Genomic DNA, 23,095 nt, shown 5'->3' with positions numbered 1-23,095 from the left:
CATGCACAAGAACGGTTTAGTTTTGTCTAAATTCAACCAGTAGCACAAATAATCTCAATTTCTCATTGTGTGTGTGTGTGTGTGTGTGTGTGTGTGTGTGTGTGTGTGTGTGTGTGTGTGTGTGTGTGTGTGTGTGTGTGTGTCTTTACAGTTTGTAAATGATTTTATAACTGCAGAGTCAAATATGACCCTAAGATAATCTTTGTACCCTCGTGGTGTACAGCTTTCATGGAAATATGAACAAAGGCGATGTTTCTCTTTTTCTAATGTTGGATTCACTCTAGGAAAAGTCATCAAATTTCAAGTTGTGAAGAAACATCATTTAGGGGGTTTTGTCTGCTGTTAAACATAGTGGCGGGTCATTTTTTACCCATAAGACAACACAAAGGTTAAGGGCCCAACGGTACGGAATTATAGGCAGGATCTGAACCCAGCAGCCCTCCAGTTACCAGATCCCCAGATTAGAACTGGCGACATACTGCACAATTTATGACATAAAATCCATTCATTGCTGGTGGTGGGGACGACGGTTTGTCTTCCTAAATGACAGTAAAGATGGCTTTAATTCAGGTACATTCATGTGATATGTTTAGTCATGACATATTAACTTAATTTCCAAACAAAATCTGGTCACTGGTAGTTGAAAATGCAAATAATTTCATATTTAAAACGGAGAATATAATTAACGGAAAATTATCTGTGTTTCTATTGTCAGAATTTGTTTTTCTATAGTGTTTCTGCGTTTCCTGCCACTGTGGGCCTCAGAGAACATTAGTACAGAGCAGAGTCTGTCACTTCAGTAGAAGAGATATCCAGATCCACACAGTTGTCCTCTTCTTCATGTATGAGGGTCCATTTTGCACTATCAGTGTTGGTTATGATCCCAGAGTAGTCCAGTATGAGGAACTGTGGAGAGGATCCAGGGTGCTGGAGGTACCATAACAGACTGTTGGTTAATGAGCTGGTGTATCTACAGGAGAGTCGAACACTACTGCCCTCCATAACATCCACTACATCTCTGTCTGGAGTAATTATGTCTTCAACACTTCTACCTGTAAAAAAATAACAACATGTATTACTGAGTCAATGTAGACAGTGTACAGTATATCCACACTTACCATATCAAAGTGTATTACCACTTCAAATTGATAATACCATATTGTAATGAGTACTGAACAGAATACATTCAGTTAGTACACATTCAGTTAATGGAGAGTGAATTCTTACCAACAAGTGCACACAAAAACAAGTCTGAATAGAGCAGCATCTTAGCCACTAGGTGTTAGACAGAGACTTCTCTGTAAAATTATCTCTTGGAACATTCACACTCTGGTTGAATCAGTTCCACTCATTACATATTATGTGTAACACTATGTTCAACCTCTTGACCCAATAGAATGGGTGCATGTTGACTCCACTTGATGGCATTATTGTCAAATAATGAAATAGCATTGGCGATGTTAGGTTTTTGTACAGTGTTTCTGGGTTTCCTGTCACTGTGGGCTTCAGAGCACAGTAGTACAGAGCAGAGTCTGTCACTTCAGCAGAGGAGATCTCCAGATCCATATGTTTGGCATTGTTGTCATGATTTAGAGTGAACCCTGGTGTAATATCTGCATACTCCTTAACCAGTAACTGTGGTGCTGATTTGGGATATTGTCGATACCATAGAAGAGTGTTAACAGAGGAGGTATAGTTACAAGAGAGAGTAACGCTGTCCCTTTCTGAAGACACTTCTACATCAGTGTAGGGTGTTAATACCTGTTCTGAACTGATTCCTGTAAAACATAAAACATATATTACATTTAATATTTTAAAACCACATGGAAGATTTAATTGATTCCAAATGCAGTGTGAAGATACAAAAGTATTCAAAGGAAAACACTCATGTAGTGCATTAGCTTCATGATCTTTGATTTGAAAAAATAGTACCTCTCAACATTATCATACTCAGTTTGAATGACAATGTAATTACTTACCAATCAAGTTAAAGAAGAGTAATAGTGAACAGAACAACATTGTAGATGACAGGATGTGTAGAAGAAACACCAACTGCTGATGAAAAGCACAGCATCAACTGGCTATGATCTTCATGGTAGTATCACGTTTTATCTTGAGGAATCATCATCTAATCCTGAGTTTCATACTCTAGCTCCTCCTACTGACAATGTAGAATCAAAGACGTTTCATATACATTTGATTTATTCACTTGGGAATCCATTTGATGGCGCTATGGTCTAACAGAAGAATGCAGATGCTTGGAAATCCATAAAATTCAGCTCACTGCTGAGTCAATATGTTTTGCGGCACTGTGGACGTCACAGCACAGCAGTACAGTGCCGAGTGTTGTATGTTTTTTGTACAGTGTTACTCAGTTTCCTGTCAATGTAGGTTCTACACCACAGTCGTACAGAGCAGTCTCACTTCAGCAGAGGAGATCTCCACGGGTCTTTTCTGTTCAGTTTAACAGTGAGGTGAGAGTATGAAGGTTTAGCTCTCACTACAGTCCTAGAGGCATGGAGGATGAAGAGGAGGAAATGGGGAGCTAATCCTGGATACTATAAGTATCCTGGATACTTATACCACAGTACGCTGTATTTTGAGGAGTAGTTGCAGGAAAGCTGAACATTACTGCCCTCCTCTCCAGACACTTCATGTTGGTTTGGCTGGATGGTCTGCTGAAAACTGACACCTTCACATGTGAAGAGGTAACAGATCAATAACAAGAGAGATATATTTGAAATTAGGAAAGATCTTAATATCTACTCTAAAATCCAATAGCACAGATAAACTATGAATTAGCCTAAACTATATAGTAAAAATAAGGACAGGAATACAGTCCTTTACTACCAGGGAAGAGCAGAAAGTTTAATAACTCAGTCGAGAACCATCATATTGTAGGGACGTTACATGCTGGAGTGAAGTCCAACACAGTATTTTAAAGGTTAATTCATTTTCTTGAATTTACAATAGGGATCCCCACCCCTGCCCTAAAATATGCATAACAGGAGTTTATCATGAGCTGCCAGGTTTTTGTACCATGTTTCTGGGTTTCCTGTCACTGTGGGCTCCAGGGCGCAGTAGTATAGAGCAGAGTCTGTTACAACAGCAGAGGAGATCTCCAGATCCACACGGGTTCTCTCTTTATTCAGTTTAACAGACAGTCGTAGGTATGGAGAATTAGCATTCACTACAGAGAGGTTTGAGGACAGTTCAGTGAGGAGGAGGAAGATGGGAGATGATCCAGGGTACTGTCGAAACCACTGGAGAGTACTAGCAGAGGAGTAGTGAGAGGACAGCTTTAAGACATCACCCTCCATCCCAACCACCGTCTCTGTTGTTAGAGTAATGTCATTCCCATGACTTCCACCAGGAAATCCTTCATGAAAACATGAATTATTATCAGAAAATCATCATTAAATTATATTCATTAATCATTCTAGTGTATTAAACATGTACAAAAAATATTTCACAGTAATTCCAGTCTGCAGTAACTACATTGGCTATCTGATTGGATATGAAGTATAGCATCAAACTCACCCACTAGTGCATATATTAAAATGGATCCTAGTAACATGCTGGTAAGTGTTATTTGACACAGCGAAAGGAGTGAACACAAGTATTATTATGAAACCCCCCCCTGGTTTCTCACTGTCAGCTGTAAAAGGCATTTCCTTCCTCTGCCTCAATTATGTAACACCTCCCCTTAAAAATTGCTCACAACACCAAGTACTTTACACACGCACGTGCACACACAGTGTTTTTGTAAGGGGGCTGTATATCCTGTTGTCACTGTGGGCATCAGAGCACAGTAGTACACAGCAGAGTCAGACAGCTGAAACCTCTGGATCGTCAAGGGGACGGATTGTGTCTTGGTATTTCGACTTGCATTGAATCTCTCCTTCAACCCTCCAGCATTGTCTCCAGACCCAAAATAATAATGTCTCAGCATATGCTTAGGAAGTTATTTGCTTCTTGTTTGTACCTATATAGATAAGCATTTGTAGCACTGGTGTTATATTGACAACTCAATGGAACCAGTCCTCCTTCAGTAGTAATCACACCTCTTGGTTGCTGTTGAACATTGTCTCCTCTGAACTCTGGGGGGGGAAGTAAGAGTTAGGATGAATTATAAATTAGAAAAATTTAGCAACAATTAGTTAAATATGAGATAAACCAATGAGAGAAAAGGTTCCATAATACCGAATCAGAATACAGCAAGAACCAGCCAGATGATCAGACAGAGTACCATGGTTATACAGAACACACTGAGAGTGACTGTGAGTTACAGTCAGAGGTAGAGATCCTCTCTCTCTCTCTTCCATGTCCATCTCAGCCTGTATATCACCATCAACTGACAGGCATGAAGGAGGAGCCTGTTCAGAGAGAGGTAAGATTGTATAAAAATGTCAATATTACTTCATCAATATAGTGATTTCTATGCGTTACAGCTGGATTAGTCAACAGACGTGGCGGGCCTGGCACAGCTTCTGGTATATGTCTGTTACATTTATGGGGGGGAGCAATTAAGGACGACAACCTCTTCTGCAAACCATCTCAAACCAGGACAACAGGAGAAGATATTTTTAAAGTGCAGGACAGCTTTGTGACATCAAATGGATATGCTGGTCAAGATGTGTTGGTATCTGTACTGATGGCACAAAAGCCATGACAGGGAGACATAGTGGAGTGGTGCAAGCAGACACTACTTGGGTACACTGCAGCATCCACCGAGAGACTCTTGCTGCCAAGGGAATGCCTGACAGCTTGAAAAACAATTTGGACACTACAATGAAAATGGTTAACTTTGTTAAAGCAAGTCCCCTGAATTCTTGTGTATTTTCTGCACTATGCAATGTAATGGGCAGAAACCATGTAACACTTTTACAACATACAGAAATGCACTGGTTATCATGGGGCAAAGTATTGACACGAGCTTAAAACTTCTTAGGGCTCAGGCCCCTTTTTCTCCAGTTCCGCCTGAATGACATGCCAAAGCAAACTGCCTGTAGCTCAGGCCCTGAAGCCAGGATATGCATATTATTGGTACCATTTGAAAGAAAACACTTTGACGTTTGTAGAAATGTTAAAATAATGTAGGAGAATATAACACTATAGAATGGTAGGAGAAAATCCAAAGAAAAACCAAACAGAATGTTTTTTTGGGGTGGAGAGACCATCCTCTTAGAAATATATTTTAAAATATATTGTAAAATAGCCCCCTGGCTTCCACAGGGTGTCAGCAGTCTATGTTCAAAGTTTCAGGATTGTAACTTCAAAAACTAATAAGAAATAAGGGTTTTGTAGGAGGACACAGTCTTCAGAATCCGTGTCATCGCGCACCATGATGAAGTTGCGCACCTGCTAAAATCGGTTTCCTATTGAACATACTTCTTTCCGAAATATATATTATAGTTTGATTACATTTTAGGGTGTCTAAGGAGTAAATACAAACATATTTTGACTTGTTGAAACAAAGTTTAGGGGTAGATTTTCAGATTCCTTTCTCTGCAAGTGGAATGAGTGGATTACTGTAACAAATCTTGTTAGTGCTAGGGTCTATCTTTCTCCATTTCAGCCTGACGTGCCCAAAGTAAACTGCCTGTTGCTCAGGCTCTGAAGGATATGCATATAATTGGAACCATTGGAAAGAAAATTTGTAGAAATGTTAAAATAATGTAGGAGACTATAAAACAATAAATATGGTAGGAGAAAATCCTAAGAAAAACAAACCAGAACTGTTGTTTTTTGAGAGCCCTTGCTCTTTCATTAGAACGTAAAGAGAAAAAAGTTTAATCCAGCTCCCAGTATGCAATTCCTATGGCTTCTACTGGATGTCAGTAGTATTTGTTCAAGGTTTCAGGCTTGTTTCTTCCCAAAAGATAAATAATTTTTTAGTTTTAGTACTGGGACTCAGAATTGGAAATCAGTCTGTGCGCGCGATGAAGAGGACGCGCACCTGCTAATATCGCTTTCCAATTGAACATACTTATTTCCATATGAAATATTATAGTTTAAATACATTTTAGGGTACCTGAGGATTAAGTAGAAACGTATTTTGACTTGTTTTAACCTCTTAAAGCTAGGGGGCATAATTTCAACTTCCTGCTACTCATGCCAAGAATATAAGATATGCATATTATTCATAGATTTGGATAGAAAACAGTGAAGTTTCTAAAACTGTTTGAATAATGTCTGTGAGTATAACAGAACTTATGTAGCAGGCAAAACCCCGAGGACTAACTGTTCAGATTTATTTTATTCCCCCCCATCTGTTCACTATATTGTCTTTGCCATTGGATATTTAATAGGAACCCATGACCAGCTCTGAAACCAGATTGCATAGCAGAGAAGGTATGGTGAGATTCGAAATGGTCGGTAATCTGTTTGTTGACTTGGCTTTCGAAGACCTTACAAAGGCAGGGTAGGATAGATATAGGTCTGTAGCAGTTTGGGTCAAGTGTGCCACCCCCTTTGAAGAGGGGGATGACCGCAGCTGCTTTCCAATCTTTGGGAATCTCAGACGACACGAAAGAGAGGTTGAACAGGCTAGTAATGGGGGTGGCAACAATTTCGGCAGATAATTTCAGAATGAAAGGGTCCAGATTGTCTAGCCCGGCTGATTTGTAGGGGTCCATATTTTGCAGCTCTTTCAGAACATCAGCTGACTGGATTTGGGAGAAGGAGAGATGGGGAAGAGCGCCATATTATGTTTTTGTGTTGGTTAACCAGTTGCGACGAGCAAACCCGTATCCGGGAGCGTAATCATAGCCTCAAATGCATTAGCATAACGCAACGGACATAAATACCCCTATAAACTTTTCCTATTCATGAAAATCGCAAATGAAATTAAATAAATATATTCAAACACAAGCTTAGCCTTTTGGTAAGGGCAGTCAGGTCTGGGAAGAACCAAGGGCTATATCTGTTCCTGGTTCTAAATTTCTTGAATGGGGCATGCTTATTTAAGATGGTTAGGAAGGCATTTAAAAAAAAACAGGCATCCTCTACTGACGGGATGAGATCAACATCCTTCCAGGATACCCCGGCCAGGTCAATTAGAAAGGCCTGCTCGCTGAAGTGTTTCATGGAGCGTTTGACAGTGATGAGTGGAGGTCGTTTGACCGCTGACCCATTACGTATGCAGGCAATGAGGCAGTGATCGCTGAGATCTTGGTTGAAGACAGCAGAGGTGTATTTAGAGGGCTGGTTAGGAAGTTGGTTAGGATGATATCTATGAGGGTGCCCGTGTTTAAGGCTTTGGGGAGGTACCTGGTAGGTTCATTGATAATTTGTGTGAGATTGAGGGCATCATGCTTAGATTGTAGGATGGCTGGGGTGTTAAGCATGTTCCAGTTTAGGTCGCCTAGCAGCACGAGCTCTGAAGATAGATGGGGGGCAATCAGTTCACATATGGTGTCCAGAGCACAGCTGGGGGCAGAGGGTGGTCTATAGCAGGTGGCAACGGTGAGAGACTTGTTTTTAGAGAGGTGGAGTTTTAAAAGTAGAAGTTCAAATTGTTTGGGTACAGACCTGGATAGTAGGACAGTAGATTGCAACACCGCCCCCTTTGGCAGTTCTATCTTGTCTGAAAATGTTGTAGTTTGGGATGAAAATGTCAGAATTTTTGGTGGTCTTCCTAAGCCAGGATTCATACACAGCTAGAACATCCGGGTTGGCAGAGTGTGCTAAAGCAGTGAATAGAACAAACTTAGGGAGGGGACTTCTAATGTTAACATGCATGAAACCAAGGCTATTACGGTTACAGAAGTCATCAAAAGAGAGCGCCTTGGGAATAGGAGTGGAGCTAGGCACTGCAGGGCCTGGATTCATCTCTACATCGGCAGAGGAACAGAGGAGGAGTAGGATAAGGGTACGGCTAAAAGCAATAAGAATTGGTCGTCTAGAACGTCTGGCTTACAATGATGGCAAAAACAACATTTGAGAGTGCACTGACCCTGGTGCTAGAGGGGGTACACAGCTGGAGGTTGAATGTTTGAAGTGCTACAGGTCTATAAAAGTTTGGGAACCACTGAAACAGAGTATCTAATTCAGGTCTGCTACTGTACATCAAGTATATTGCAATACATTTTGTGCTTTAGTCCCAACTTTTCATCAGTACCATATGTTTCTATGGACACACGTGCACCAAAAAGATTTTCTAACGAGGTTGTATCTCCTGTTGTCACAGTAGGCCTCAGAGCACAGCAGTACGCCTCAGAGCACAGCAGTACAATGCAGAGTCAGACAGCTGCAACCTCTGGATAGTCAAGGGGACTGATTTTACTGTGAAATCAGTAGTAGCACCCTGAAAAGAAAGATAAATATATCTTCACAACATTTAATAATAATGTATGTAAATAAAATGAACAAATGCACAGAAAGAGACAGATGAACAGAGTGATACCAAAGCAGCATGTAGGCAGAACACGCAGGATCAGCCAATTTCTCATGACTAGTCAGTCAGTTTGAAGTGGAAAAGGTAAGGAGCAGAACAATGCTGATCTATCTATCACAGAGCTTTAACTTCTTTGGGCTGAGATGCCGCTAACGGAATCGATATGACAACAGCCAGTGAAAGTGCAGGGCGCCAAATTCAAAACAACAGAAATCCCATAATTAAAATTCCTCAAACATACAAGTATTTCACACCATTTTAAAGATACACTTCTTGTTAATCCCACCACAGTGTCCGATTTCAAATAGGCTTTACGGCGAAAGCACCACAAACGATTATGTTAGGTCACTGCCAAGTCACATAAAAACACAACCATTTTTACACAATACATGTATGTTTTGTTCGATAAAGTTCATTTATATCAACAAATCTCAGTATACATTGGCTCGTTATGTTCAGTAGTTCCAAAAACATCCGTTAATTTTGCAGAGAGCCACATCAATTTACAGAAATACTCATAATAAACGTTGATCAAAGATACAAGTGTTATACATGGAATTTTAGATACACTTCTCCTTAATGCAACTGCTGTGTCAGATTTCAATTTTTTTAACGGAAAAAGCAAACCATGCAATAATCTGAGTACGGCGCTCAGAGCCCAAACAAGCCAAAAGGATATCTGCCATATTGTGCAGTCAACAGAAGTCAGAAATAACATTATAAATATTCACTTACCTTTGATCAGAATGCACTCCCAGGAATCCCAGTTTCGACAATAAATCTTTGTTTTGTTCGATAAAGTCCAAAATTGATGTCCAAATAGCTTCTTTTTTTTAGCACATTTGGTAAACAAATCCAAACTCACGTCGCGCGTTCACCAGTTGCAGACTAAATGTCAAAAATTTCCGTTACAGTCCGTAGAAACATGTCAAACGATGTATAGAATCAATCTTTAGGATGTTTTTATCATAAATCTTCAATAATGTTCCAACCGGAGAATTCCTTTGTCTGTAGAATTGCAATGGAACCTGAAACTATGTATAAATACTGTTGACACCTTAGGGAAGCCATAGAAAAAGGAATCTGGTTGATATCCCTTTAAATGGAGGAAAGCATGCATAGGAACACAGAGGTTTCAAAATAAGAGGCACTTCCTGATTGGATTTTCCTCAGGCTTTCGCCTGCAACATCAGTTCTGTTATACTCACAGACAATATTTTTACAGTTTTGGAAACTTTAGAGTGTTTTCTAATTATATGCATATTCTAGTTTCTGGAGCTGAGAAATAGGCAGTTTCAAAACGGTACGTTTTTTAGCCAAAAACAAAAATACTGCCCCCTACACACAAAAGGTTAACTCTAGTTCACGGACAATGTCAAATGTGATATAGTGAAAATCCTGAGTGAGTTGGGTGCGCAATTACGCAGTCTGTAGAAACATGTCAAACGATGTATAGAATCAATCTTTAGGATGTTTTTATCATAAATCTTCAATAATGTTCCAACCGGAGAATTCCTTTGTCTGTAGAATTGCAATGGAACGCAGGTCGCTCTCACGTGAATGAGTGTGGCCAGCTCGTGGCTCTCTGCCAGATACTGGACTCATTCCCCTCTCATTTGGCCCCACTTCACAGTAGAAGCATAAAACAAGGTTCTAAAGACTGTTGACATCTAGTGGAAGCCTTAGGAAGTGCAACATGACCAATATCCCACGGATTCTTCAATAGGGAGTGAGTTGAAAAACAACCAACCTCAGATTTCCCACTTCCTGGTTGGATTTTTTCTCAGGTTTTTGCCTGCCATATTAGTTCTGATATACTCACAGACATCATTCAAACAGTTTTAGACACTTTAGAATGTTTTATATCCAAGTATACACTGCTCAAAAAAATAAAGGGAACACTTAAACAACATAATGTAACTCCAAGTCAATCACACTTCTGTGAAATCAAACTGTCCACTTAGAAAGCAACACTGACTGACAATAAATTTCACATGCTGTTGTGCAAATAAAATAGACAACAGGTAGAAATTACAGGCAATTAGCAAGACACCCCCAATAAAGGAGTGGTTCTGCAGGTGGGGACCACAGACCACTTCTCAGTTCCTATGCTTCCTGGCTGATGTTTTGGTCACTTTTGAATGCTGGCGGTGCTTTCACTCTAGTGGTAGCATGAGACAGAGTCTACAACCCACACAAGTGGCTCAGGTAGGATGGCACATCAATGCGAGCTGTGGCAAGAAGGTTTGCTGTGTCTGTCAGCGTAGTGTCCAGAGCATGGAGGCGCTACCAGGAGACAGGCCAGTACATCAGGAGACGTGGAGGAGGCCGTAGGAGGGCAACAACCCAGCAGCAGGACCGCTACCTCCGCCTTTGTGCAAGGAGGAGCAGGAGGAGCACTGCCAGAGCCCTGCAAAATAACATCAGGCAGGCCACAAATGTTCATGTGCATTTGCCAGAGAACACCAAGATTGGCAAACTCGCCACTGGTGCCCTGTGCTCTTCACAGATGAAAGCAGGTTCACACTGAGCACATGTGACAGACGTGACATTCTGGAGATGCCGTGGAGAATGTTCTGCTGCCTGTAACATCCTCCAGCATGACCGGTTTGGCGGTGGTTCAGTCATGGTGTGGGGTGGCATTTCTTTGGGGGGCCGCACAGCCCTCCATTTGCTCGCCAGAGGTAGCCTGACTGCCATTAGGTACCGAGATGAGATCCTCAGACCCCTTGTGAGACCATATGCTGGTGCGGTTGGCCCTGGGTTCCTCCTAATGCAAGACAATGCTAGACCTCATGTGGCTGGAGTGTGTCAGCAGTTCCTGCAAGAGGAAGGCATTGATGCTATGGACTGGCCCGTCCGTTCCCCAGACCTGAATCCAATTGAGCACATCTGGGACATCATGTCTCGCTCCATCCACCAACGCCACGTTGCACCACAGACTGTCCAGGAGTTGGCGGATGCTTTAGTCCAGGTCTGGGAGGAGATCCCTCAGGAGTCCATCCGCCACCTCATCAGGAGCATGCCCAGGCGTTGTAGGGAGGTCATGCAGGCACGTGGAGGCCACACACACTACTGAGCCTCATTTTGACTTGTTTTAAGGACATTACATCAAAGTTGGATCAGCCTGTAGTGTGGTTTTCCACTTTAATTTTGAGTGTGACTCCAAATCCACACCTCCATGGGTTGATACATTTGATTTCCATTGATAATTTTTGTTTGATTTTCTTGTCAGCACATTCAACTATATATATAAAAAAGTATTTAATAAGAATATTTCATTCATTCAGATCTAGGATGTGTTATTTTAGTGTTCCCTTTATTTTTTTGAGCAGTGAACTAATAATATGAACTGGGACTGAGTAGCAGGCAGTTTACTCTGGGCACCTTATTCATCCAAGCTACTCAATACTGCCCCCAGCCATAAGAAGCTTTAACACCCTCTGTCCTACTGTTGATGCTTCATGTTGTTCTGTATTACATGCAGCAGTAGACCATGGGGAGGTGTCTGTCTGTATGGAATCCTCTGATTCAGGGGTGTGTGTGCTTTGTTAGGTTGTCCCCCTCAGGTTGACTTTCATACTATACCACCAAGCCAGTCAGGATTGTGAGGTGTAACTACAAACAACAATATTGTTGCACTTTAAAATGACCAAGTGTTTATCCATCCAATATCAGAACAATTGAGAATACTGATTGAAGAGTGAAGAAGACATCTTTCTCACAGTGTGTTGAATATGAAGACAGAGAATCACTTGGCCACCTGGTGATTGAACACAGCACAGGTGTGACCACAGTTCTCTGATCTAAACCTCTGACATTATGACATCAAATGTGGTTGATACTTAATTATGATTTCTACTTCATCAAAGCACTTTTGGTCTGCATTGTTTTGTACAACGTCTTATACACATTGTATCACTGTGTATCATCTCTGCGAGCACAGTAGTAGAGAGCTGTGTCTGCCAGGGTTTGGCTTGCTATGACCAGTTCAGTTGATGTCCGGGACGTTGTGGGTTTATATCTCTTATCAGAGATATGTTCACTGCTCCATGATCTAGCACCTTTATACAGTAGAAACTGAGGAGCCTGGTTAGGATAATGCCGGTACCAGTAAAGCCAAATATTTTCATAGCTTGTATCATATGAGCATCTCAGAGTCACAAGTTCTCTCTCTGTACTGATCACTTCATTATTTACAGGAGTAATGTGATCCCCATAAATCTGTCCTGTAAAGAAAGAATAGTACAATTTTAACAAAGTTTAAAATCTACGTGCTGTAGAAATTGGGGTGGAAATGTATTAACAGTAATGATATATTAACAAAGTAAAAGTCATACCGTGATATAAAACATGATATTAAATATTGTTTACCTGAGGCTAGAATGAGAACCAGTATCAGAGAGTTCTCCATGTGGAACATAAAAATACCAGATCATATCTCTGCCTTGGTTAATTAATTATGTTGCTGCAGTGCTTGCTGCTGAGAGTTTTCTGCAGAGAGAAAGTTTGTTCTTCACGTTTGGCGGAGAAATCGACCGGAAATTGTGGTCACGAAACGCCGACAAATATTCCAAATTAGCTCCATAATATCGACAGAAACATGGCAAACGTTGTTTATAATCAATCCTCAAGGTGACCAGTTGCGCAATGTAGCCGCCTACGGGTATTCTTCAACATAAATGTGTAAAACTACGTCACAATGCTGTAGACACCTTCGGGAATACGGAGAAAGAGTAATCTGGTTGATAGCCAATTCACTGCTCAATAGGGACGCATTGGAATGCAGCGCTTTCAAAACATTTCCGGATTGGATTTTTCTCAGGCTTTCGCCTGCAACATCAGTTCTGTTATACTCACAGACAATATTTTTACATTTTATATTTTTTTTTGGAAACTTTAGAGTGTTTTCTATCCTAAGCTGCCAATTATATGCATATTCTAGCATCTTGTCCTGACAAAATATCTCGTTTACTATGGGAACGGTTTTTTTCCAAAAATGAAAATACTGCCTCCTAGTCACAAAAGGTTAACTTCCTGGTGCACCGATCCCTTTAGCGGAATCATTTTCGTCAACTTCCACTGAATCGCAGAGCACCAAATTCAATTTGAATTATAACAAATATTTAATTTTCATGAAATCACAAGTGCAATATAGCAAAACACAGCTTAGCTTGTTGTTAATCCACCTGGTGTGTCATATTTCCAAAAATCTTTTCGGCGAAAGCATACCAAGCGTTTATGTAAGGACATCTCTCTCAGTAGACAAAATATTACAAACAGCTAGCAGCCAAGTAGATTGGTCAGGAAAGTCAGAAAAGCAATAAAATGAATCGCTTTCCTTTGATGATCTTCAGATGTTTGCACTCACGAGACCTCCAGTTACACAATAAATGTTCCTTTTGTTCCATAAAGATTATTTTTATATCCAAAATACCTCCATTTGGTTGGTGCGTTATGTTCAGAAATCCACAGGCTCGAGCGGTCACAACATTGCAGACAAAAATTCTAAATAGTATCCGTAATGTTCGTAGAAACATGTCAAATGTTTTTTTATAATCAAGCCTCAGGTTGTTTTTACAATATATAATCGATAATATTTCAACCGGGACTGTAGCTTCTTCAATAGGAGAGAGAGAGAAATGTCTGCTCCACTCTGTTGGCGCATGCAAAACGCTGCTGGCACCCAGCCATACAATGACGCAATGTGATTTTTCTCGCTCATTTTTCAAAATAAAAACCTGAAACTATGTCTAAAGACTGTTCACACCATGTGTAAGCCATAGGAAAGGAATCTGGTTGATATCCCTTTAAATGGAGCAAAGGCAGGCTATGGAACAGAGAGCTTTCAGGAAAATCAACACTTCCGGGTTGGATTTTCCTCAGGTTTTCACCTGTAATATCAGTTCTGTTATACTCACAGACAATATTTTGACAGTTGTGGAAACTTTAGTGTTTTCTATCATAATCTGACAATTATATGCATATTCTAGATTCTGGGCCTGAGATATAGGCAGTTTCATTTGGGTATGTGTTTCATCCGAACATCAAAATACTGCCCCCTACACTCAAGAGGTTAACCGTGATGGAGAGGTCTTTGACTGGGCAGGCCTTCCCAGGGAGAAAGAGCAGTTCCATCTTGTCGAGGTTGAGAATGACTGAACATTCTTTGTATACCAAACCTTTATCACCACCACCATCACACTTCATTAAGTGCCAGCATTGAATGTGTTTTACGACATAAACTGGGCAGTAGGTTGCCAGTTCTAATCCCTGGATCTGGTAACTGGAGGGTTCTGATCCTGACTACAATTCCCTACCGTTGGGCCATTGAGCAAGGCCTTTAACCCAACAACATGCTCTCCATCCAACGGCGCTGCACTGCCACGACCCTGTGCTCCTCTCAATTGTGTGTGTGTGAAATGTGCTATCTAGGGGAGTTGAGTAACGAGAGCAGAAGACACATTTCTGTTGAAAAGATGGGCAAAAAAGGTGCTTTGGGAGGAGCTACTGTTCAAACTGTCATATGATTACAGGATACACATATTGTAGTTAATTAGTTGGTCAACATACAGTAGATGAATAATGATGTTACTTGATTTGATCTGGATCTTCTTGCACAGGTGAGCATTAATGTGTGAAAGTCACATATTTCCAAAAAATATTTTTGAATTTTGAGCACTTTCCGCCTTTTCAGCGGAATGTTGTTGAGGGGTTCCGCTAGCGCAACGCCTGCCCTAAAAAGGTTAACCTTTTACGACTAGGGGGCAGTATTTTAATTTTGGATAAAAAACGTTCCCGTTTTAATCAAGATATTTTGTCACGAAAAGATGCTCTACTATGCATATAATTGACAGATTTGGATAGAAAACACTCTGACGTTTCCAAAACAGGCGAAACCCAGATAAAAATCCAAACAGGAAGTGCCGCATTTTTTGAAACCGCCTCATGCCAATGACTCCTTATATGGCTGTGAATGAGCTACGAATGAGCGTACGTTTTCTTCGTATTCCCCAAGGTGTCTACATCATTGTGATGTCTTTTTACGCATTTCTGTTGATAAATAGCCGTAAGGGACCACATTTAGCAAGTGGTCACATGATGTCCCCCGCAGAAAATCTTGCGTAAAACACTGAGGTAGCCATTTTTCCAATTGCTTCTTATGAGAAACCAATTGCCTCAACGGATATATTATCGAATAGATATGTTAAAAACACCTTGAGGATTGATTCTAAACAACGTTTGCCATGTTTCTGTTGATATTATGGAGCTAATTTGGAAAAAAGTTTGGCGTTGTAGTGATAGCATTTTCCGGTCGATTTCTCAGCCAAGCATGATGAACAAACGGGAGCTATTTCGCCTACAAAAATAATATAATATTTTTGTAAAAAAGGAACATTTGCTATCTAACTGGGAGTCTCCTGAGTGAAAACATCCGAAGTTCTTCAAAGGTAAAATATTTAATTTGATTGCTTTTCTTATTTTCGTGAAAATGTTGCCTGCTGCCAGTAGAGCCTAGCATAGCATTATGCCATGATAAACTTCCACAAATGCTTGTCTAGCGTTGGCTGTAAAGCATATTTTGAAAATCTGAGATGACAGTGTGATTAACAAACGGCTAAGCTGTGTCTCAATATATTTCATTTGTGATTTTCATGAATGGGAACATTTTCTAGGGATATTTATGTCCGCTGCGTTGTGCTAATTCATTTGAGGCTATGATTACGCTCCCGGATCCGGGATTGCTAGTCACAAGAAGTAGAAAAAAATAATAACTTGTTTGGTGTTTGCCAAAAGGCATGCGGGAAACTCCCCAAACATATGGAAGAAGCTACTCTGGTCAGATGAGTCAAAAATGTAGCTTTTTGACCATCAAGGAAACGCTATGTCTGGTGCAAACCCAACACCTCTCATCACCCTGAGAACACCATCCCAACAGTGAAGCATGGTGGTGGCAGCATCATGCTGTGGGGATGTTTTTCACCGGCAGGGACTGGGAAACTGGACATAATTGAAGGAATCATGGATGGCACAAAATAAAGGAAAATTCTTGAGGGAAACAAGTTTCAGTCTTCCAGAGATTTGAGACTGGGACGGAGGTTCACCTTGCAGCAGGACAATAACCCTAAGCATACTGCTAAAGCAACACTTGAGTGGTTTAAAGGGAACATTTAAATGTCTTGGAATGGCCTTGTCAAAGCCCAGACTGTCACACCCTGATCTGATTCACCTGTCCTTGTGATTGTCTCCATCCCCTCCAGGTGTCGCTTATGTTCCCCAGTGTATTTCAAATCAAATCAAATCAAAGAAAAATTGTCACATACAGTACACATGGTTAGCAGATGTTAAATTCGCAGAGGCAATATCCCCGATCTTACCTGTTTCAGTACGCAGAGACAATATCCCTGATATTACCTGTTTCAATACGCAGAGACAATATCCCTGATCTTACCTGTTTCAATACTCAGAGGTAATATCCCTGACCATAGCTGTTTCAATACGCAGAGGCAAAATTCCTGATCTTACCTGTTTCAATACACAGAGCCAATACCCTTGATCTGACTTGTTTCAATACGCAGAGGCAATATCCCTGATCGGATCTGTTTCAATACGTAGAGGCAATATCCCTGATCTTACCTGTGCACATAGTGATCTCTTGCTTTTAGGTAGGTTATACATGATATATCGCTCACACGCAAATTCACACTTAATTAAACAAAAAGTTCTCAATTTTTGTTTATGATTAATCTCCTCCACCCATTTGTTTCATTTTGCATCAACAGTTGTTTTTTAATCATGTATATGTCTCACTTAATTTGGTTTTTGTACAGATGTTCACAGTCAGACTGTTGAAAAAGGTCAAACATTTCAGTTTCCCCCTATGGATAGATCCCATTGAAAAACATGACTAGCTATTCTGGCAGTTGGCATATCCAACAGTCTATTCCAAAGTCTCAACATACACGCCTTCCATCTCACCTCACAGGGTTCCCAGCCCATGTCCCTTGTTATTGCAAGTATAGGTGCAAACCTGTGAACACCTAAAATGTAACGTACTGCTCTGTTATGAACATGTTTGTTTTTAAAATACCTCTTCGCACCCCACACTCCTACTGAATAGTCCAGAACAGGACACAAGCATGTCTGATACAGTTTGGAATACGTAACATAACCAATATTTTTGAGTTTTTTTTGTTTTTCCTATAACTCCCCCAAGAGCTCTACTTGCTGAGTCGGCCAGGGCAGATGTTCCGTATAGAAAGGTAATATGTTCGTCAATAAAAATACCCAAATATTTATAAATGCTAGTAACCTCGAGTGTCTTCAACAAAACAAAACTTAAAACACTTCTCTTAGTAGCTGGTTTTCTAAAATGCATTATCTGTGTTTTTGTCTGGTTAATCATGGGTCTCCATCTTTTACACCAATTGACTGCACATAATAACATGTTCTACAGGTCTTGTTCAGTTTCTGCCATCAAAATAATATCATCAGGATATAACAGGATTCTTAGCATTTCATCATAATATCTTACTCCAATATTTAACTGTTTCACTTCTTTTGCCAAATCATGTATAAACAAAGCAAACAAAGTCAGTGATAAGGCATCTCCTTGTTTTACACCCAAGGGTGTGGGAAACCCATCTGTACGATATTCATTAACATTCACACAAGCAATTGGTACTTTGTAAAGAGACTGGATTGCCTGATCAAATTTCCCATCAATCCCTGTCTTTAACAAACTGTATGCTAAAAGATCCCTACTAACAAAATCAAAAGCTTTCTGGAAATCAATGAAACATGCAAAAGTAGGCTTCTCTTCATGTAATCTATTTGTAATTATTGTACAGACCGAGTGTAAAGACCGACACCGAAAATGAAAAGCAGGTACTGTGAGTCAACATTTAATCGGGCACAGACAGGTAACAAGATAGGCACAGCGCCGGCACACGGGTAAACAAGGACATACGACAATCAATACTAAAGTAGGGAACAGAGCGGGGAACCAGACATATATAGGGAAGGTAATGACAGAGGTGATTGAGTCCAGGTGAGTCCAATAATTGCTGATGCGCCTGACGGGTGAAACGTAGGTGTGCGTAATGATGGTGGCAGGAGTGTGCATTGCTGGGGAGCCTGGCGTTCTCCAGCGCAGGTGGGGAAGAGCGAGACTGGTGTGACACTGAGACATCTATATTTACGAAAACCATTTGGTTCTTCCACCAGAATGTTTTGGTCCTCCAAAAATGTAAATAGCATATTGTTGAGGATGGATCAACATAATGTATAAACCGTATCTAATATACTTCTGCCTTTATAGTTCAGTGTCACTCTCGGGTAATTTTTTGAAGATTTGGGAATGGGATTCACTATAGACTTATACCGAGTGGATGGCAGTATACTATACTCAAAACAAATTTGGAGCAAATCATATAGGATGTCAATTCATTTGGGGGGATTTTAAAACCTCATTAGGCACTTCAACAATGTCAAACGCTTTCCCATTTTTTTCAGCGTCAATCACCTTTTTAACTTCTGCCACAGACAACTCCTCATTTAAATATGGGTTAAATATGTAAAAGGTTTCTAACATTGCATTGTTCATTTTAGCTCTCAGGGAACATATGTTTTTATAAAATTCTTCCTCAAAATATGCCACATTTTCGTTAACTGAGAACAAACAAGCAAACCCCTTCTCCCACTCCTTAAATACCTGTGTAATATCAGAGTTCAGCCCCGCCCTGCTCTTCCCTGACTTCTATTGGAATTTTCTTTTGTCGTTTTGGACCTAACTTGTTTATTTGGCTCCAAAACTGTTTAGGATTTATTGTCTGTATCTCCTCAAGGTGTATTATCTGCCCTCTCTGATATCTCTGTTTAAATAGGCGCAGTCTTTTAACAAACACATGCTGTTTTTTCTTAAATTCCTTCTTACACTGTTCTCTTGTATTCCTGTCTTTACACTGTAAAAATATTTACTCAGCCTTGCGTATTACGGACCACAGATCCTTTAACTAATTATTCCGATAAGGCTTGTTATGTCACTCTCTGACCTTAGAGATCCCTTTAATTCTCTATTTGGTTAGGTCAGGGTGTGACTAGGGTGGGCAATCTAGTTTTTCTATTTCTTTGTTGGCCTGGTATGGTTCCCAATCAGAGTCTATTGTTGTCTCTGTTTGGGCATCATACTTAGGCAGCCTTTTTTCCACCTTAGGTTGTGGGATCTTGTTTTTGTGTAGTGCCTGTGAGCACTCCAGTCTTTACGTCTCGTTTGTTGTTTTTGTTGTTGAGTTTCATTTTAATAAACATGTGGAACTCTATGCACGCTGCGCCTTGGTCCGCTCATTTCAACGAACGTGACATGTTCAGCTTGTAAACTTTCCTGGGTGGAGGGTGTATTCTATATTCAATTTTTTTTAATAGTAAGAGACAATAGAGGCGGCAAGCTAGCCTAGTGGTTAGAGCGTTGGACTAGTAACCGAAAGGTTGTAAGATCGAGTCCCTGAGTTGACAAGGTACAAGTCTTTTGTTCTGCCCCTGAACAAGGCAGTTAACCCACTGTTCCTAGGCCGTCATTGAAAAATAAGAATTTGTTCTTAACTGACTTGCCTAGTTAAATAAATGTAAAAAAAGTAGGTGTCAGTAAAGAAACATCAATTTGCTCCAATTCTTTTAAATGACGAATTCAGCATGTCACCACTACAGGTGTCTGTGTTGTAGAATAATTCCCCCCACCAAACAGAATATACATTCATTATGTTTAAACCCTTCTTGTCACAATTGCATATTATGTTTGTGCTTCTTGTATTCACAATTTGTAATTATTTTATACACTGAACAAAATGATAAATGCAATATACAACAATTTAAAAGCTTTTACTAAGTTACAGTTCATATAAGGAAATCAGTCAGTTGAAACCGGGATACTTGTCTACCTACTGAATTGACCATAACCCTGGTATTAACACTAACCCTAGCTTCAGTTGGCACAAATAATGAAGCACATTAGGAGAAGCAGGATTATGAGGCAGACCGTTTTCTACTTGAGTAACTCCAGGCAGGAGTGAGAGGTTTATTTTATGAACCAAATCAAGAGGCACCCCCTGCATCATTGTCTACATGGTGACAGTGGTGGAAAAAGTACCCAAATGTCATTCTTGAGTAAAAGTAAAGAAATGGAAAATTAGTAGAACATGACTCAAGTGAAATTCTCCCAGTAAAATACTACTTGAGTAAAAGTCAAAAAGTATTTATTTGTAATATATACTTTAAGTATCAAAAGTAAATGTAATTGCTAAAATATACTTAAGTATCAAAAGTAAAAAATATATATATATAATTTCAGATTACTTATGTTAAGCAAACAGCACAATTATTATAATTTACAGTTAGCCAGGGGCACACTCCAATGTAATGTACAAACAAAGCATTTGTGTTGGGTGAGTCTGCCAGATCAGAGGCATGATCAGGGATGTGTGTGAATTGGACCTTTTTCTTGTCAAGAACATATTCTTATTTACAATAACAGCCTCCCGGGGGAACAGTGGGTTAACTGCCTTGACCTGAGGCAGAACAACAGATGTTTACCTTGTCAGCTCAGGGATTCGACTCCGCAACCTTTCAGTTACTGGCCCAACACTCTAACTGCTAAGCTACCTGCCACCCCACAGTGTTACTCTTTAATTTTGAACCTTGTTTGAACAATGGCTATAATGAACATTGAGAAAACTCACCAACAAGTGCAGAAATGAATAAAAGTGGATAGAGGAACATGATGATTGAAGTTCAGCAGCTCTCTCAGTAACACTGAGGTACCTCTCCCCTGTAACAAACTAAGTGATATCCCCATGTGGTCTGCTTAGCTTAGCTCCTCCTCTTGAATAAATAGCAGTTCCTGAACAGTGTTGGCAGGTCTATCACTACAGCAACCTGTATGGAGCTCCAGGTCCACACAGGTTCTCTCATTGATCAGTTTAGCAGTCATTCTTGGGTATGGATGAGTAGCTTCCACTACACGTAGATTTGCAGTGTCTGTGAGGAGGAGGAATTGGGATGCTCACCCAGGGTACTTTCTGGAGATAATTCACCTTTACTGTATAGTTACCGGAGAGCTTAACTCTGTTACCCTGTGTGACTTGTGAGGAGAGCCAACTATAAGAAACAACATTATTACACTGTCAAAATCCCAAGTTTTTTTCCAACCACTTAAAAAATTGTAATTGAAGACTACTGATTGAAAAGTGAAGAATACATATTTCTCACAGTGCATTGAATAGGAAGACAGAGAAACACTAGACAACCTGCTTATTACACACAGCACAGGTGTGACCACAGTTCTCTGATCTCAACCTCTGCCATTATAATATCAAATTGTGGTTTGATGTTCAAATTTGATCGTCGGTTCATCAAAGCATTTTTGATCTGCAGGTTTTTGTACAGCGTCTTAGCCACATTCTATCACTGGGCATAACAATAATAATAATAACAGTCTCTGAGAGCACAGTAGTAGAGAGCTGTGTCTGCCAGGGTTGGATGTGTTATGATCAGTTCAGTTGTAGTCTGAGATGTTTTGGATGTATATCTTTTATCAGGGATATATTCCCTCGTGCTTGATCTGGCACCTTTAAACAGTAGAAAGTGAGGAGCCTGGTAATCATAATGCTTGTACCAGTAAAGCAGAGGATAATTTCTGCTTGCATCATATGAGCATCTCAGAATCACAGGTTTTCCCTCTGTACTGACGACTTCATGTTGTACAGCAGTAATGTGCTCCCCAGCAATTAATTCTGTAAAGAAAATATAGAAACATAATCAATTGGGTGTCAATCTTAATTTCCATTACCAATACGGGCTCACTTAAAACATTTCGTAATCCTCACCTGTACAAAATGTAGAGAACATCCAGATCAAACCAAGTAACATCATCATGAATCTACTGCATGTTGACCAACTAACTAACTAAAATATGTATCCTGTAATCATATGTACAGTTTGAACAGGGTCTTCGTGGCTCCTCCCTGTACAACTGTATTGTCCATGTTACACTCCCCCAGATAGCACATCTCACACACAAAATTGAGAGGAAACACAGGGTCGTGGCAGTGCAGTGCCGCTGGATGGAGGGCATGTTGTGGGGTTAAGGGCCTTGCTCAAGGGTCCAAAGGTAAGGAATTGTAGTCAGGATCTGAACCCGTTACCAGTTCCGGGGATTAGAACTGGCAACCTACCACTCAGTATATGACATAATACCCATTTAATAACGGCTCAAAATGAAGAATGGTGATGATGGTGATGAAGGTTTGGTTTCCTAAACGACAGTAAAGATGGATTCAATGGAATTAAAATTTGAGAATGTTTAGAATGTTAAATCAGATTAAATTATTCTGATATTCATGACAAATATAAAATCTGGTCACAGGTAGTCAAACATTCAAAAAAACTTTAATATTAAGAATGGAATATAATAGATGGTAGATAGTATATATTCAGACTCCTGTTCTAGGGGTTCTAGGGGTCTCAGATTCAGGCTGTCTGTGTGTATTGTCAGGATCAGTATTGTGTTTCTGGATTTCCTGTCACTGCGGGCCTCAGAGAACAGTAGTACAGAGCAGAGTCTGTCAGTTCAGCAGAGGAGATCTCCAGATCCACACTGTCATCCTCATTTTAATTTCTGATGGTTCATTTTGTACTATCAGT

The 23,095-nt window shown here is 40.2% G+C and overlaps 1 gene segment (V, D, J or C); it reads right to left on the bottom strand.

The window, feature by feature from the left end:
- Window positions 1-771: 771 nt before the first annotated feature.
- LOC139386722 (T cell receptor alpha variable 18-like) lies at window positions 772-2,019 on the bottom strand. The segment is given in 3 exon segments: window positions 772-970; window positions 1,475-1,778; window positions 1,980-2,019. Coding segments are annotated over 3 exon segments (543 nt in total).
- Between the last annotated feature and the right edge of the window lie 21,076 nt (window positions 2,020-23,095).

The sequence above is a fragment of the Oncorhynchus clarkii genome, chromosome 28 (assembly GCF_045791955.1).
Source record: "Oncorhynchus clarkii lewisi isolate Uvic-CL-2024 chromosome 28, UVic_Ocla_1.0, whole genome shotgun sequence".
In the NCBI taxonomy this organism is placed as follows: Eukaryota; Metazoa; Chordata; class Actinopteri; order Salmoniformes; family Salmonidae; genus Oncorhynchus; species Oncorhynchus clarkii.
This window is presented reverse-complemented; position numbering and strand designations above follow the sequence as displayed.